General features: G+C 40.0%; 2 protein-coding genes and 1 long non-coding RNA gene across 3 annotated transcripts in view; 2 read left to right on the plus strand and 1 right to left on the minus strand.

Annotated features, from left to right (window-relative positions):
- The first annotated feature begins 530 nt into the window (after positions 1-530).
- LOC108892404 (ADP-ribosylation factor 4) lies at positions 531-4249 on the plus strand. Its single transcript, XM_018689925.2, has 6 exons — positions 531-762; positions 1145-1225; positions 1433-1542; positions 1706-1777; positions 2198-2323; positions 3544-4249. Exons 1-6 carry the CDS (start codon positions 696-698, stop codon positions 3628-3630), a joined length of 543 nt encoding a protein of 180 aa, XP_018545441.1. The 5' UTR covers positions 531-695; the 3' UTR covers positions 3631-4249.
- Positions 4250-5204: 955 nt separating this feature from the next.
- Positions 5205-12664, plus strand: lta4h (leukotriene A4 hydrolase). Its single transcript, XM_018689924.2, has 19 exons — positions 5205-5408; positions 7142-7272; positions 7360-7480; positions 8170-8238; positions 8749-8853; positions 9527-9579; positions 9666-9738; positions 10135-10275; positions 10367-10390; positions 10476-10546; positions 10731-10842; positions 10954-11098; positions 11185-11288; positions 11536-11606; positions 11692-11746; positions 11818-11913; positions 11990-12072; positions 12157-12261; positions 12341-12664. The coding sequence occupies exons 1-19, from the start codon at positions 5262-5264 to the stop codon at positions 12477-12479; spliced, it is 1845 nt and encodes a 614-aa protein (XP_018545440.1). The 5' UTR covers positions 5205-5261; the 3' UTR covers positions 12480-12664.
- A 1204-nt stretch (positions 12665-13868) lies between these two features.
- Positions 13869-15344, minus strand: part of LOC127143542 (uncharacterized) — a 4709-nt gene continuing 3233 nt past the window's right edge. The window contains exon 2 of the long non-coding RNA XR_007815065.1: positions 13869-14899. This is a non-coding gene — a long non-coding RNA (uncharacterized LOC127143542). The remainder of the gene's footprint in view (positions 14900-15344) is intronic.

Consider the following 15344-nt stretch of genomic DNA (forward strand, 5'->3'; position numbering starts at 1 on the left):
GATTATCAATCGTTATTGGATGACTTTAATTACTTTAATTAATATATTCAAAATATTACCAACATCTTCCATCACATGTGTTGTATCCAAATTTCTTTTTTTCATCCAGCTTTTGTAAAATATACACAAAACATACTAATTTTATTTTGTTTACTACAGAAGGAAATAAATCAGAAGTACAAAATAGTAGGGACATACTTGGAACTAAAACAGGGACAACATTAACATAATAATGACCACTGTGTTAATTTTATCTTTACTTTGATTGAAATTTATTTTTTGGGTGATCTGCATTCAGTAACACAAATAATAAGATTATAATAAAGTGGGTACATACCAATAAGGAAATTAAAAAAAAAAAAAAAAAAAAAAAAAAAAAAAAACAGTCACTCAGTAGGACCTGTGATTTGATGGTTGTTTTTCTACTGCTGTGTGGAGTAAAATACAATTTGTCGAATGTACAGTGTTTCCAGTAGACATAGAACGCAGCGTCTATCTTTACGGGTAAATAAAGTTTTTTCAAAGCAGTGACGTCAATTATTCCGCGTTGGCCTGGACGTGGCACCGAGGAGGAGCTGCGCCCACTCCGGTTCGTCTCCGTCTGTTCCCGGTGCGTTCTCCGGCTCTGACCAGCAGCTGCTCCCGGACTAACCGGCTGACCTCCTGCCGCCGCTGAACCGGGACATTTCAATAAAATGGGCCTGACGATCTCGTCTCTGTTCTCCCGGTTCTTCGGGAAGAAGCAGATGAGGATCCTGATGGGTAAGCGTCGCGGCTAAGCTAACTAGCTCCGAGGCTAACCGGTCGGAGACCGGCGGTGGTCTGAAAACACGCTCCGTTCTCCGGTTTCTGTTTTAAACAGTCTGATTTTTACCATGTTCGCTGTTATAAGGTTCCGGCTGTTTGAACTGAACCTCCATCTGTGACAGAAACGGTACAAGTAGAAGCTAACACAGCTAGCCGCCAGAGGCTAACGCTCGGAGCTAACGGGGCGGTCTGAACGGCCAGCGTCGCTTTAACGACGGAGTTTAACTTGGTTTAAATTAACCTCCCGTTAGAGTCTGATGTATCCGGATCAAACCTGAAGCGGTTCTCTGGAGTTCGGAACCAGTGTATTTTAACGGTGATGTTTGTGTTGTTTTAGTGGGTTTGGACGCAGCTGGGAAAACAACGATCCTCTACAAACTGAAGCTCGGAGAGATCGTCACTACCATCCCTACTATCGGTAAATACTCAATAATCAGTACTTAAACCTGTTGTCAGGTGGTAACTGTCCGTGTGTCTGTCAGCAGCTGTTCTGAGATGGTCTGAAACCATCAGCTGTCTGATGATAACTTAAATATTGATTATTGATCTGATGATTTGAGATCAAAACGGTTTAAATGAGTCTGGACGAGTCCTGAACCCAGAGAGACTAACGTGTGTGTTTCAGGTTTTAATGTGGAGACGGTGGAGTATAAGAACATCTGCTTCACGGTTTGGGACGTTGGCGGTCAGGACAAGATCAGACCTCTGTGGAGACACTATTTCCAGAACACACAGGTACTGAACCAGAACCCCAGCCTGGTTCTGGTCCTGAATAAACCTGATTAAACTATCTGTATTTAGATCCAGTGTCAGATCAGACGTGTTGAATTCAAGTTAATAAACAACTGTAGGATCAGACAGGTGATGATGTTGGTATTGATCAGTGTGACCTCTGCAGGGTCTGATCTTTGTGGTGGACAGTAACGACAGAGAGCGAGTCGCTGAGTCGGCAGAGGAACTTTCCAAGATGGTGAGAAAATATCTCTGCAACAACTCTGTCTTTGATTTGATTTAATTTGTTTTATTGATCAGTTTGTTTTTATCTGCAGAGTTCTATATTTTAATATTTTACAGAGGAACGTAGTCATGTAATTGGATCAGTGATTTCTCAATGAATTGACAGTTTTCGCTGAAGCTTCAGGTGGAAAATAACTTGTGATAAATTCAGATTTATTTTCTGTTGATCGATGAGTTGTTGCTCAGATGTCAGATCAATAGTTTAATGATGTCAGTGATTGAGTCACAGTTTTACCCTCAGATGATGATGATGTTTATCAGGATGAATCTGACAGAAATGTTTAGTGTTTCATCATCACTGACGTTAGAATCATTGTTTACACCTTTCTGAAAGATCTATGACTTCATCGGTCACATGACTCTCTCTCTGTAGATCCAGGAGGACGAGTTGAAGGAAGCGGTTCTTCTGGTGTTTGCGAACAAACAGGATCTTCCCAACGCCATGGGGGTCAGCGAACTCACCGACAAACTGGGTCTGCACAACCTGCGCAGCAGAACTGTAAGGATCAATAATCAGTCATTATCAATAAGTCATCTAAACACTGTACTCTTATTTTGAAATGAAGCCGACAGTTGAAACCAGGCCAGAGAGGACGTTTTTAAATCAACTTTATTTATAACAGATGAAGGAAACAGAGACATTTAACCATCAGTTACTGATGGGAATTATTTACAGGAAGTATTTAGTTTCTTCCTGTGAGTAAATACAAACAACAACAAACAAACAAGTAACAACACAAGACACTGTTCTTCACAATGAACTGAAAGAGAAGAAGATTCTGTTTTTGGATCAGGACTGGATCAGAGGCCTATACTACAGAGTTGAACCTCCTCTGGTTTAACTCAGGTTATCAAGGAAAGTTGGGGTTGACAAACCCTGACTGCCTCGATCTGTGTTAAATGGTACGACAGGTGGTTCAGATGACGGTCAAGTTGAGTCAGTGTTAACTTAATCAGAGTTAGTGCGTGTTCATTAAAGGGGCGTGCACCGTATCTCTCAGATGAAGAGCGCACGTTAATTCATTGGGTTTAGAGGAATTTAAAGAGACTCTAACGGCTGACGGTCATTAGACAACCCCTGTCCTGCAGAGTCAGCCTCTCTCTGCTGACTGGTTGTTCCACCTGTGGGGTGGAGCTTAGGTAGAAGTAACACCGGTAACACCGAGTTAACCACCAACATAAACTGCTTGGAGCAGTTTAGAGATGCAGCGTAAATTACCATGGCAACAGATCTCAGGTAAAACCTATCCACCTTTTATAATACAGGTTAATCAGGAAGTTACACCTGATGTCACCAAGTTACTCCTGAAGTTAACCTGATAAGACAGTTACCTCACTTCGTAGAACAGGCCTCAGGACTGGACTCAGTACTGAGTCGTTTCACATAATTTCACTATAGTCTTAAAGAAAAACGTTTCCTCTGCAGCCTCACCTGGTTTCACTGGAGGTAAAGGTGAGTTTCAGAAAGGTCTGGGGATCAGTTTGATCATTGTAATCGGATTACTTCTGTCGTTAGAGGTGTTTTCTGTAACAGGTGAATATTAATTATCAATGTTTTATCTTGTTAAAATGTCAAGAGTTTCCAGGTGTTTTCATCCAGGTGTGTTTAATCTCTTGTGTCACCTTCATTTCGAAATAAGAGCACAAAGTTTAACCTCCTCCTGTCGTCTACCTGTTCAGGTGTGTCTAACAGTTTGACCCGTTTTCTTGTCTCCTCAGTGGCACGCTCAGGCCACCTGTGCCACTCAGGGTACAGGTCTGTATGAGGGTCTGGACTGGTTGTCCAATGAGCTGTCGAAGCGCTAGACAACCTGACAGGAAACAGGAAGCAGCAGACTGATGTCATCGACTGATGTCACCGTGTACAAACTGAGGAGAAGGAGGAGGAGGGGGAGCATTTCACAGACTGTTTTTGTTTTGTTTTTTTAAATTATAAATGTTTCTGTCTGTAGGAGGAAGTGATGTCATGGACTCTGAGCTCACTTTGATTTCCCATCATCCTCTCTGTTCTTCCTGCAGTTGTTTGTTAGATCTGTTTTTTCTTTTAATCCGCATGTTTTAACTGATCACGTGACAGGAAGTGGATCAGGAGGGGTGGGGCTTATGACAGGTGACGGTTACCTGTTGAGGGTGGGGTTTGTGAACTGTGACCGTTACTTGGGGGACAGAGGGTGGGGTTACCCACAGGTGACAGTTACCTGTAGAGGGACAGGGGGCGGGGTTACCCACAGGTGACAGTTACCTGTGGAGGGACAGGTGACAGTTACCTGTAGAGGGACAGGGGGTGGGGTTACACACAGGTGACAGTTACCTGTCTTGTGATGACTCATTCCATGGAGCCAAACCTGAAGGCCTCGTCATTCCTTTTCAATGTGAAGAAGAAACAGAGACAACAATGATGCAATAAAGGTTTTTTTTCTTCTCACCTGTTTGACAGATTTTTGTTTTTTTTTAGTTTTTAATATTTTTCAACAGATTTTATCTTCAGGTGTTTCTGAAGCTGAAATTGTCCGACAGGTGTTAAATTCCCTGAACACCTGTTGTTGCTCTGTGTTACTGAGCAGGTACGATTTCCCTCTGACTGAGTCAGAGACTTAAACACCTGGAATCAGGTCCAGAGAGTTCAGAGTGACACTGATCTGTAGATCACTGAACTGAACTGATCTTTGTTACGCTTCCTGCTCCAGAAGAAGAAGAGGATCATGGGTAATACAGTTCAGCGAGTGGGACTCCACAGAGGTAATGAGCAGTGGAGGCAGCAGGGGGCGCTGCTGCTCAGAGAAGTTACACTGAGCTGCTTTAACAGGTGAAACTTTCTGTTCTAAGGTTTGAACAACAGAAGGATTTTAGTTTTCTGATAACAAGACTAAATAATTTATCAAGAAAAATGTCAAAATATAAAATGATAATGTTTTGAAGAAGTTGAACAGATTTTGAAAATTTAGTTTAATTAAAACTTAAATTTTTACACAAACCCAAACAAAAAACGTATTTGTTTTAATAAACATTAATAATCAGTCAAGGATCAATAGTTCTCAATTAATTTAAAACGTGACCTGGTTTACCTGCTGGTTTTTCTATCTGTATTTTATTGAAGCAGCAGCAGCTCAGTCAAAATCAATCCATTCTGATCAATAAGTAATCAGTTAAATCAACAGATTTAAACAGAAATGTTTAAATCAGTTTTTATTCTTTAAATGTTTCATGTTGACCTGAACAAACTGAACTCATTTAATCTCAAAGTACTTAGTTACTCTCTGTGTTTCCCTGGTGTTTAGATGAAGTATTTACATGACTTCAAAAAAAAGCATGAATTCTACTGCGTCTTTTATTTTGAAAAGGCTGGTAACGGATGTGAGTGGAGTCTGTTCCGGTAGTAACCCGGCTGCTTGTGTGACAGTCGATTCAGTCTCTCCGTTGTTACCGGACAGATCATCATGTCTGACCCGTGCTCCTTCTCCTCCTTCACCAGGTGCGTCACCAAACACCTGAACCTGAGCCTGCACGTGGACTTCGACAGAAACGTCATCAGGGGAAAGGTGGAGCTCACCGTGGAGGCTCTGGAGGACCGTTTCTCTGCTCTGGTAACGATAACGAACCGCGGTTCCCCCAGTGCTCTGCATGTTAGCCCTCAAGCTAACGGTTTCATTCATACACTCAGAAGTTGTTTTTTCACACCGTATTTCTGGTCCCTGAAGTGGTCATTAAATAAACCTGAGCTGCTCCTAAAAACAGTGAAAAATTAAACGGAGTCTGGTCTGTACTCTGTAACTGTCACGGTGTGGCGTTACTGCTGTCCTGGCTGTGACAGAAGTTCCTCATCAAAATAACAAATTCTGAAGAAAACTATTAATCTGCTTTGATTTAATTTTTCCTAAATATTGGATAAGAAGTTTTCAGATCTTTAAGATGTCTCTCTATAATTCGGCTGAATCCACCTCATCATATGTCATTTACATACAGCACATTTTAAACTCAGCTGAGGTCGTCTGCGCTCTGTGAGCACTGTATAAGCAAGTTTTTTAATGGAGTTTGGCATGAAGAGAAATTATTGATTTATTCTGACAAACCACTTCTAAAAGTAAAGTTAACTTCAGTCATTAGTAAAGACGTATTTTAAGCGTAAATGCTTTTAAAGCAGGGGTTAGGGTTAAATAGCTGTTTGGTCCTGTACTGTTATGTTGAGGCATGTGAGTGTCAGGCGTGTAGAAGACTTATTTACCTGTAAGCTGTGATTCTGTCGCTCACAGATGATCAGGTGTCACTTTTTAAATCAGATCATAATGTTCTGTATGAGGTTGAACTGTCAGAGAGGAACAGGTGTAAACCTGCAGGTGTAACTGGACCTTCTGTGTTTCAGTGTGAACCAGAGACAGGTATTACTCAGGTGTGCAGGAGAAACTTTTACTTTGTGTTTTTATGGTAAATTCTGTCATTGTTGAAAAATGTTGGATATGAAACGTTTCTGTTTCTGGACGTATTCATCACATTAATGTTTAGATTTCATTTGATTGATCCATCGTCGTTTTGAGTTTCTTAATTTGGAACTTTTGTTTTTCATCAGTTTAATGTGATGCAGATTGTTTCGATTTTAATGTTAAAGATCAGGTAGAACAGGTGTTGATCTGAGATCAGGTGTGTATCAAAAACTTTCAGTCTGAGTTTGTATCTTTTAGGAAACCTGTGAAAGTAGTTATTGTTCATAATGATTATAATCACTTTAATGACTTTTCTCTGACCCTCATTCATGTCTTAGAAAAATAGATATTTTTGAGGAATTTTTAAATGTCTCAGTTTTTGAATGGAGTTTGGTTTGACTTAGAGTTTATTGCTGCCATGTCATTCTGGACTTTGACATCAGAACAGGTGTGTTCACCTGAGATCAAAGATAGTTGAGTGTTTATCAGCTACTGTTTAATCATCAGTCAAAAGGAATCTGTTACAATCCTGTTGATCATAAATGTTAAAGTTTTAAAATTCTTTAGATGACATGACTGACTTTACTTTTTCTATTAATATGTCCACTTGACTTATTATTTCCTCTCTGTCACTGTAAATGTGTCTTTATTCTGGGTCACAGGTGAAAAAGCTGAATTTCTCATTAAGCCTTGTCTCTTCTTTAAATGTGTTTTATTTTGGTGCATGAATATTTACAGACACAAAAGTCTTAAATTGGTGTGTTTTTGAATGGAGTTTGGTTTGATACATAAGAGGTTAGAGACAACCTGGACCTGTATTATCAGCAGGTGTTACCTGTCAGGTGCTGACTCAGCAGCCCAGAACCTCATTAATAAAAGTGTTGTTTTATCTGCTGCAGACTTTGGACACCAGAGACCTGAAGATCATCTCCGTGTCAGCCAATGGGCAGGCAGCATGCTTCAATCTGTCCCCCAAACACAGCTTCAAGGGGACACCGCTGGAAATCACACTGCCCTTTGACCTGTCCAGGTGACCTCACCTGTCTGACACATTGTCTTCTTCTCTTTCAGTATAACATGAAATGACTGTGTTGTGTTTGTATTCTGGACCAATCAGAGGGCAGCATGTGATCGTGGAGGTGACCTATGAGACATCTCCGTCTGCGACGGCTCTGCAGTGGCTCACACCTGCACAGACTGCTGGGAAGAAACATCCTTACCTGTTCAGCCAGTGCCAGGTGAGCTTGGTCACAGAAGTCAGTGTATGGTCAGCGGATCACCTGATCAGATGTTCAGGTGAAGACAGGTGTTCAGGCAAAGGCAGGTGTGCAGGTAAAGACAGGTGTTGGTCCTGTTTCGTTGAATCTTGTGTGAACAGTTGTGGTTTTGATTTCTTCATCACAAACTTTCCTCAGTTTCAGTCGGAGGTTTGATGAAGTCTCAGGTTTCCTCACTTCTCCTTCGTCCTTCCTCTTTAAACTTCCCTTCTGAGTTTAAAGGATCATTCTGTTTCTCTGAGTGACGTCTTTTAAACATCAGCTCCTGGTTGAGTCTCTGACCCTGCTGTTAAACTCTGATCTGTTGTCTGGATCACACCTCTGACCTCTGACCTCTGACCTCCGACCTCCTCTCATCAGCAGAACAGAGACGTCGGACTCGTCCTCAGATGAACTCAGAGACACAGATCTGAGCTGAGACGAGAACCAGGACAATTTAAAAACACCAGCTGGTTTATTACCTGGAGACAGGTCACAGGTTAAGGTCATATGAACTTTACTGTGAGGCATTCACTGTCCTCAGGTACAGCCTGGTCAGTGTTTTCTTCACTCTGATAGTTTCCTCTGTGAGGAGACAGGTGGTTTAAACAAACCAGATGATCTACCTGTTTCTTCTTAATGAGTCTGTCGCCCTGTGTTCTGTCTCACAGGCTCATCACTGCAGGAGTATGGTCCCCTGTCAGGACAGTCCGTCTATCAAACACACCTACTACGCTCAAGTAAGACACTGATACCGATCTGTCTCATGTCTGTACCTGTCCTCTCTCTCCTCTCAGGTGTCTGTACCTCTCTCTTGTGTCTGTACCTGTCTCTCAGGGTTGACTGAGTCCTCTCTCTCCTCTCAGGTGTCGGTCCCTGTCTCTCAGGTATCTGTACCTGTCTCTCAGGTGTGACTGAGTCTTCTCTCTCCTCTCAGGTGTCTGTACCTGTCTCTCAGGGTTGACTGAGTCCTCTCTCTCCTCTCAGGTGTCGGTCCCTGTCTCTCAGGTATCTGTACCTGTCTCTCAGGTGTGACTGAGTCTTCTCTCTCCTCTCAGGTGTCTGTACCTGTCTCTCAGGGTTGACTGAGTCTTCTCTCTCCTCTCAGGTGTCTGTACCTGTCTCTCAGGTGTCTGTACCTGTCTCTCAGGTGTGACTGAGTCTTCTCTCTCCTCTCAGGTGTCTGTACCTGTCTCTCAGGTGTCTGTACCTGTCTCTCAGGTGTGACTAAGTCTTCTCTCTCCTCTCAGGTGTCTGTACCTAAGGACCTGGTGGCTGTGATGAGTGCAGTGAGAGACGGACAGGAAGTGGATCCTCAGGACAACAGTCGGATCATCTACAGGTTCAGACAGCCGGTCAGTCTCTGTTACAGTTGTCTGATTCTCACCTGTGAATATTTGCCGATTTTATTTTTGTAATTAAAAAACTGAAGGACGTCACCTTGATCTTTAGGAAACTCATTTTGCACAGTTTTCTTTTGTTTCATTGATCAAATCATTAATCAATCAGTCTGATGTGCAATGAAAAAAATCCCTCTCACCTAAACTCTGAAGTTTAACAAATTAAAAATCACTGTAACTGAAAACTCGAGTTTCCTTTAAATAATAGTTTTGTTAAAACCTGAAAATGATCAGTTTACTGTCACTGACGATAAAGGCATGAAATCTTCACCAATGAGAAGCTGCATGTCAGTAATGTTTGGCTTAAATTATTATTTGATTATCAAAATTGTTCCTGATTAATTTTCTGTTGATCAATAATTGTTTAATCAACTGACCATTTAATATTAAATGATTCATATATCCAAAGTGCTTCTCTTTTTAAAAGTAAACTGACTTATGACTTGTTTATTGTGCAAACAGCCACACTGATGGCACAGGAAATACACCCCTTCAAAGTAAAAGTCTGGATTCAGTGGAGACTGTGGAAGATGTTTGATCATTAACAGTTAGAGACGATGGATGATTCAGTGACCTGTGGGAAATATCAGTGTTTTCATGTTTCACAGTCTTTTACCTCTGACCTCAGGTGGCCATGCCTTCCTACCTGATAGCGATCGTTGTTGGAGCTCTGGAGAGCAGGTACTCCTTCTCTCACCTGTTCACTGATGTCATCATGTTACCTGCAGCAGGTGATACAGTCTATCTGTGTTCTCATTGGTCGACAGGAAGATCGGTCCGAGGTCCAGAGTGTGGTCTGAGGAAGGTGTTGTGGATAAAGCGGAGAAAGAGTTTTCTGAGGTGAGTCAGTATCAGAAACCAGCAGCTCACTGACAGAAACAGATTCTACTGGTGTTTTATTATTTCATTATTTCTTTTTGATGCTGGAGTTCACCAACTGTGAATGACAGAAATTAATTCAAAGAACAAACAATCCATATATACATGGTTACATACATGCATTCATTGTTACATATTCATATTCACTCATACAAACATACAATAAATATGTCCAGTGATTCATTCATACAGTGTTTTGTTACTGCAGATATGATCTGAATATTTATTTCAGCATAGAAGAAAACGTCTTCTCGTAATAACCTTGAGATTCATTTTTACTAGAGGATTTATTTACAGACACATCCTGTGTATGAATCTAAACCAGCAGCATAAGTGAAGTGTTTGTGTGTCTGTCAGACCGAGAACATGTTGAAGACGGCTGAGGACCTGGCTGGACCGTACGTTTGGGGTCAGTATGACATCCTGGTTCTTCCTCCATCTTTCCCTTATGGAGGAATGGAGAACCCCTGTCTGACCTTTGCCACCCCCACACTGCTGGTAAATCAACACATATACACACCAACAGAATCCTAATTATTATTGATGAAGCTGTGTAACAGCATCATGTGACCTCTGTGTTTGTTTACAGGCAGGAGACAAATCTCTGTCTAATGTGAGTAAAATCTCTTCTCCTGTTCAGCTCCACATATAGAAATGTTTGTCTTCATGTGTTCATCATATTATGTTCATCCTGTCAGGTGATCGCTCACGAGATCGCCCACAGCTGGACCGGTAATCTGGTGACCAACAAGACCTGGGAACATTTCTGGTAAATGATCATTTTTCAACATGATATACTGTAAAATATTTATTATGACACACTTTACCATGGCTATCTTTCCACATACCATGATACATCATGTTTTTCACTGTACTACACTGACATTGTTACGACATACTCTTAATATATATATATATATGATGAGTGTAGCTGTACATTGTTGTTTCTTCAGGTTGAACGAGGGTCACACAGTGTACCTGGAGAGGATGATTGGCAGGTGTATGGAGAGTGAACAGTTCAGACAGTTTAAAGCTATGGGGGGCTGGAAGGACCTGCAGGAATCCGTGAGAACCTGAACCCCATGTTGAACCTCAGCTGTTACACAAACATATTGTACTAACTGATCTGAGTTTGTCCAGTTCGTTCTTCTTACCTGTCCTTGTGTTGTCACTCAGGTGTACACATTTGGGGCCAACAACCCTCTGACTAACCTGGTCCCCAGTCTGCAGGACGTTGACCCGGACGATGCCTTCTCCTCTGTTCCCTATGAGAAAGGCTTTGCTCTGCTGTATCACCTGGAGGAGCTGCTGGGAGGCCCAGGTAACACCTGCACACACATGTTTACATCACAGAGTACCTCATCATTAATGTATTTATTCACCTGTTGGTGTGTTTGTCTGTCTCAGAGGTGTTTATGGGTTTTGTGAAGTCGTACATCCAGATGTTTGCCTACAGCAGCGTCACTACAGAGGACTGGAAGAACTATCTGTTCACCTACTTTAAAGATAAGGTGAGAAATACCTGAATACACTCCAACGAATCAGCCGAATAGATTCTGACAGTCTTTTTGTCGAGACATCATGAGACACCTCTTGATACCAATCCCTGTTTATTTCTGCAGTACAGGAGTCTTGTTTTGTGTCTTCTAAATTCTTGATTGTGGACTTGAGTGTTTTTCAGAGAACCTGACGGTGGAGGTTTCTCCAGGTCGGTGGCAAGGTTGTAGTTTCAGTAACGGTCCCTGTTTTGTCTCTCAGGTGGACATCCTGAACAAGGTGGACTGGAACGCCTGGATGTTCACTCCTGGGATGCCTCCTGTCAAACCTCAGTAAGTGGATCCTGCCAAACCTCCATCAGGTCTATGAGTCCTTATATCTGATCTGTCTATTGATGTAGTTTCACCTGTGTTTCAGGTACGACACCACACTGGCTGACGCCTGTATCGCTCTGTGCCAGAGGTGGATCAAGGTGAGATGCAGACTTCATGTGGACCTGTTTTTATGTGCAGATATGAAACCTCCATTCTATGTACCATTTAGGCCAAAGACCAGGACTTGAGCAGCTTCAAAGAGTGCGATGTGAAGACACTGTCGTCCCACCAGCTGATTGAGTTCCTGTCCCTCCTGCTTCAGGAGGTAAACCATTTCAACACAGTTCACTTAAAGCCCACTTGAGTCCACCACAGTCTACTTTACCTGTCTGTTCTTTCAGGTTCCTCTCCCTCTGACTCATGTGAAGAAGATGCAGGAGGTTTATAATCTCAATGCCTGTATGAACTCAGAGATCCGCTCCAGGTGAGAGTCCTGCATCAGGTCCTCTGTGGATTTACTTTGATTTAAAACCCTTCCTTCCCCTGATTGGCTGTTTTCTCCCTGCAGGTGGCTGAGGTTGTGTGTTCGATCCAAGTGGGAGGAAGCAGTTCCCCTGGCACTGAAGATGGCGACAGAACAGGGCAGGATGAAGTTCACAAGGCCACTCTTCAGGTATTTCTTCTCACTGTTAGTTATTAATTATATTAACTTGTTTAACTTTAATTTTGTCTGACTCTGTGCTTCTTTTCAGAGAGGTCTTTAACTTTGACAAGTATCGTGATGAAGCAGTTCGAGTGTTTCTGGCTAACCGAGCAGCAATGCACTATGTCACCGCTGGATTGGTCGCCAAAGACCTGAAGGTGGACGTCACCAAAACCACCAGTCTGTAAAACCAGTCAGAAACCAGTATTAATACACACAGCAACAGTATCAGCAACCAATCAAAGCTCTTTCCTCCTTCTCACCTGTTTTTCTCTTAGACTTTATCAGTAATGACTCTGTCTCCATGATGTTCCATCTCAGGGCAGAAAAGAGGAAAAGCTTTTATAAAGAAATAAAATCTGTCCAAAGTGAACTCTGTTGTTGTCATCTTTCATATGTAACTCATCAGGTATCATGGACAAAGGAAAAAAAACTGTTCTAAAAGGTTCATAATGTGTCAACTCAGACAAAATCCAGCAACGTGGCTTCAGCACTGTCTCACAAGCACCTTATCTTTTAAGTCATGTTTTGGCATTAATATATTGGAAATTATTATTAGCCTCACTTAACTTTGTAGGAAAACAAACATGTTCTCAGTATATTAACTGTACTACTATAACATTTTTGTGACATTTCTGACACCTTACTACACTATGATGTTTTTATGACATTTTTTGATGCCTTACTATACTATAATGTTTTTGTGACATTTCTGACACCTTACTATACTATGACGTTTTTATGATATTTTTGACCACATACTATACTATGACCTTTTTGTGATGTTTTTGACCACATGCTATACTATGACTTTTTCATGACATTTTTGATGCCTTACTATACTACGTTTTTTTGGTGACATTTTTGACCACATACTATACTATGACGTTTTTGTGACGTATTTGATGCCTTAATATACTATGATGTTTTTATATTTTTGACAACATACTGTAATATGACATTTTTATGACATTTTTTTGATGTCTTACTATATTATAATGTTTTTGTGACAGTTTTGGCTATGTACTATACTATGATGTTTTTCTGACATTTTTGACGCCTGACGTTTTTGACACCTTACTACACTATAATGTTTTCTTGACATTTTCGACACCTTACATTTTTGTGACATTTTTGACGCCTTATTATACTATGTTTTTTTTGTGATATTTTTGACCACATACTATGACATTTCTGTGACAGTTTTGAATACTTTGATGTTTTTATTATATTTGTGACGCATGATGTTTTTCTTACATTTTCGATGCCTTACGTTGTCTTTGACACCTTTACTATTCTATGACCTTTTTTGGCATTTTTGACGCCTTACTATACTATGATGGTTTTCTGACATTTTTGCCGCTTGACGTTTTTGTGATGTTTTTGACACCTTACTATACTATGACATTTTTATGATATTTTTGACCACATACTATAATATGATGTTTTTCTGACATTTCCAACGCCTGACGTTTTTGTGACATTTCTGACACCTTACTATACCATGATGTTTTTCTGACATTTTCAATGCCTGACCTTTTTTTGTGATGTTTTTGACACCTTACTATTCTATGACATTTTTATGATATTTTTGACCACATACTATATTATGGCATTTTTGTGACATTTTTGACGCCTTATGTTTTTTTGTGGCATTTTTGACCACATACAATACTATGACATTTCTGTGACAGTGTTGACTACATACTATATTATGATGTTTTTATGATATTTTCGATGTCTTTGACATCTTACTATACTATGACTTTTTTGTGACATTTTTGATGCCTTACTATACTACGTTTTTTGGTGACATTTTTGACCACATGTCATACTATGACTTTTTCGTGACATTTTTGCTTCAAATTCTGAAATTTTAATACAAACATAAGTAACATCTTGACATTTTTTGACAGTTTTTGTCACCATATTATATTTCAGTATTTTTTGACATTTTTGACGCCATACTATACTGTGACATTTTTTAGCCGTGTTTGGTGCCTTACTATATTATGACATTTTTTTGTGGTTTTTGATGCCTACCTATACTATGACATTTTTTGGTGGTTTTTGATGCCTTAATATAATATGACATTTTTTAGCCATTTTTGACGCCTTACTATACTATGACATTTTTTGACCATCTTTAATGCCTTATTATACTATGACATTTTTTGGCCATTTTTGACGCCTTACTATACTATGACATTTTTTGACCATTTTTGAAGCCATACTATACTATGACATTTTTTGACCATTTTTACGCCATACTATACAATGACATTTTTTGACCATTTTTGACGCCATACTATACTATGACATTTTTTGAGCGTTTTTGACGTCATACTATACTATGACATTTTTTGAGCGTTTTTGACGCCATACTATACTATAACATTTTTTGACCTTTTTTGACGCCTTACTATACTATGACATTTTTTGATCGTTTTTGACGCCATACTATACTCTGATATTTTTTGACCATTTTTGATGCCTTACTATACTATGACATTTTTTGACCATCTTTAATGCCTTATTATACTATGACATTTTTTGACCATTTTTGAAGCCATACTATACTATGACATTTTTTGACCGTTTTTGATGCCTTACTATACTATGACATTTTTTGACCATTTTTGACGCCATACTATACTATGACATTTTTTGAGCGTTTTTGACGTCATACTATACTATGACATTTTTGATTTTTGACGCCATACTATACATTTTTTGACGTACCCATACTATACTAATGACATTTTTTGATCGTTTTTGACGCCATACTATACTATGACATTTTTTGAGCCGTTTTTGACGCCATACTATACTATGACATTTTTTGACCATTTTTGAAGCCATACTATACTATGACATTTTTTGAGCGTTTTTGACGTCATACTATACTATGACATTTTTTGAGCGTTTTTGACGCCATACTATACTATGACATTTTTTGACGTTTTTGACGCCATACTATAACATTTTTTGACCTTTTTTGACGCCTTACTATACTATGACATTTTTTGATCGTTTTTGACGCCATACTATAC

Source organism: Lates calcarifer, linkage group LG18 (genome assembly GCF_001640805.2).
Source record: "Lates calcarifer isolate ASB-BC8 linkage group LG18, TLL_Latcal_v3, whole genome shotgun sequence".
Lineage (NCBI taxonomy): Eukaryota > Metazoa > Chordata > Actinopteri > Centropomidae > Lates > Lates calcarifer.

Bases quoted from the DNA above. Each gene is read 5' to 3' on its own strand.
- LOC108892404 (XM_018689925.2), top strand. From the start codon at position 696: ATGGGCCTGACGATCTCGTCTCTGTTCTCCCGGTTCTTCGGGAAGAAG. The intron at 1,226-1,432 runs GTAAATACTCAA...TGTGTGTTTCAG, and splicing joins CACTACCATCCCTACTATCG to GTTTTAATGTGGAGACGGTG. The intron at 2,324-3,543 runs GTAAGGATCAAT...TTGTCTCCTCAG, and splicing joins ACAACCTGCGCAGCAGAACT to TGGCACGCTCAGGCCACCTG.
- lta4h (XM_018689924.2), top strand. From the start codon at position 5,262: ATGTCTGACCCGTGCTCCTTCTCCTCCTTCACCAGGTGCGTCACCAAA. The intron at 7,481-8,169 runs GTGAGCTTGGTC...TCTGTCTCACAG, and splicing joins ACCTGTTCAGCCAGTGCCAG to GCTCATCACTGCAGGAGTAT. The intron at 11,914-11,989 runs GTAAACCATTTC...CTGTTCTTTCAG, and splicing joins TGTCCCTCCTGCTTCAGGAG to GTTCCTCTCCCTCTGACTCA.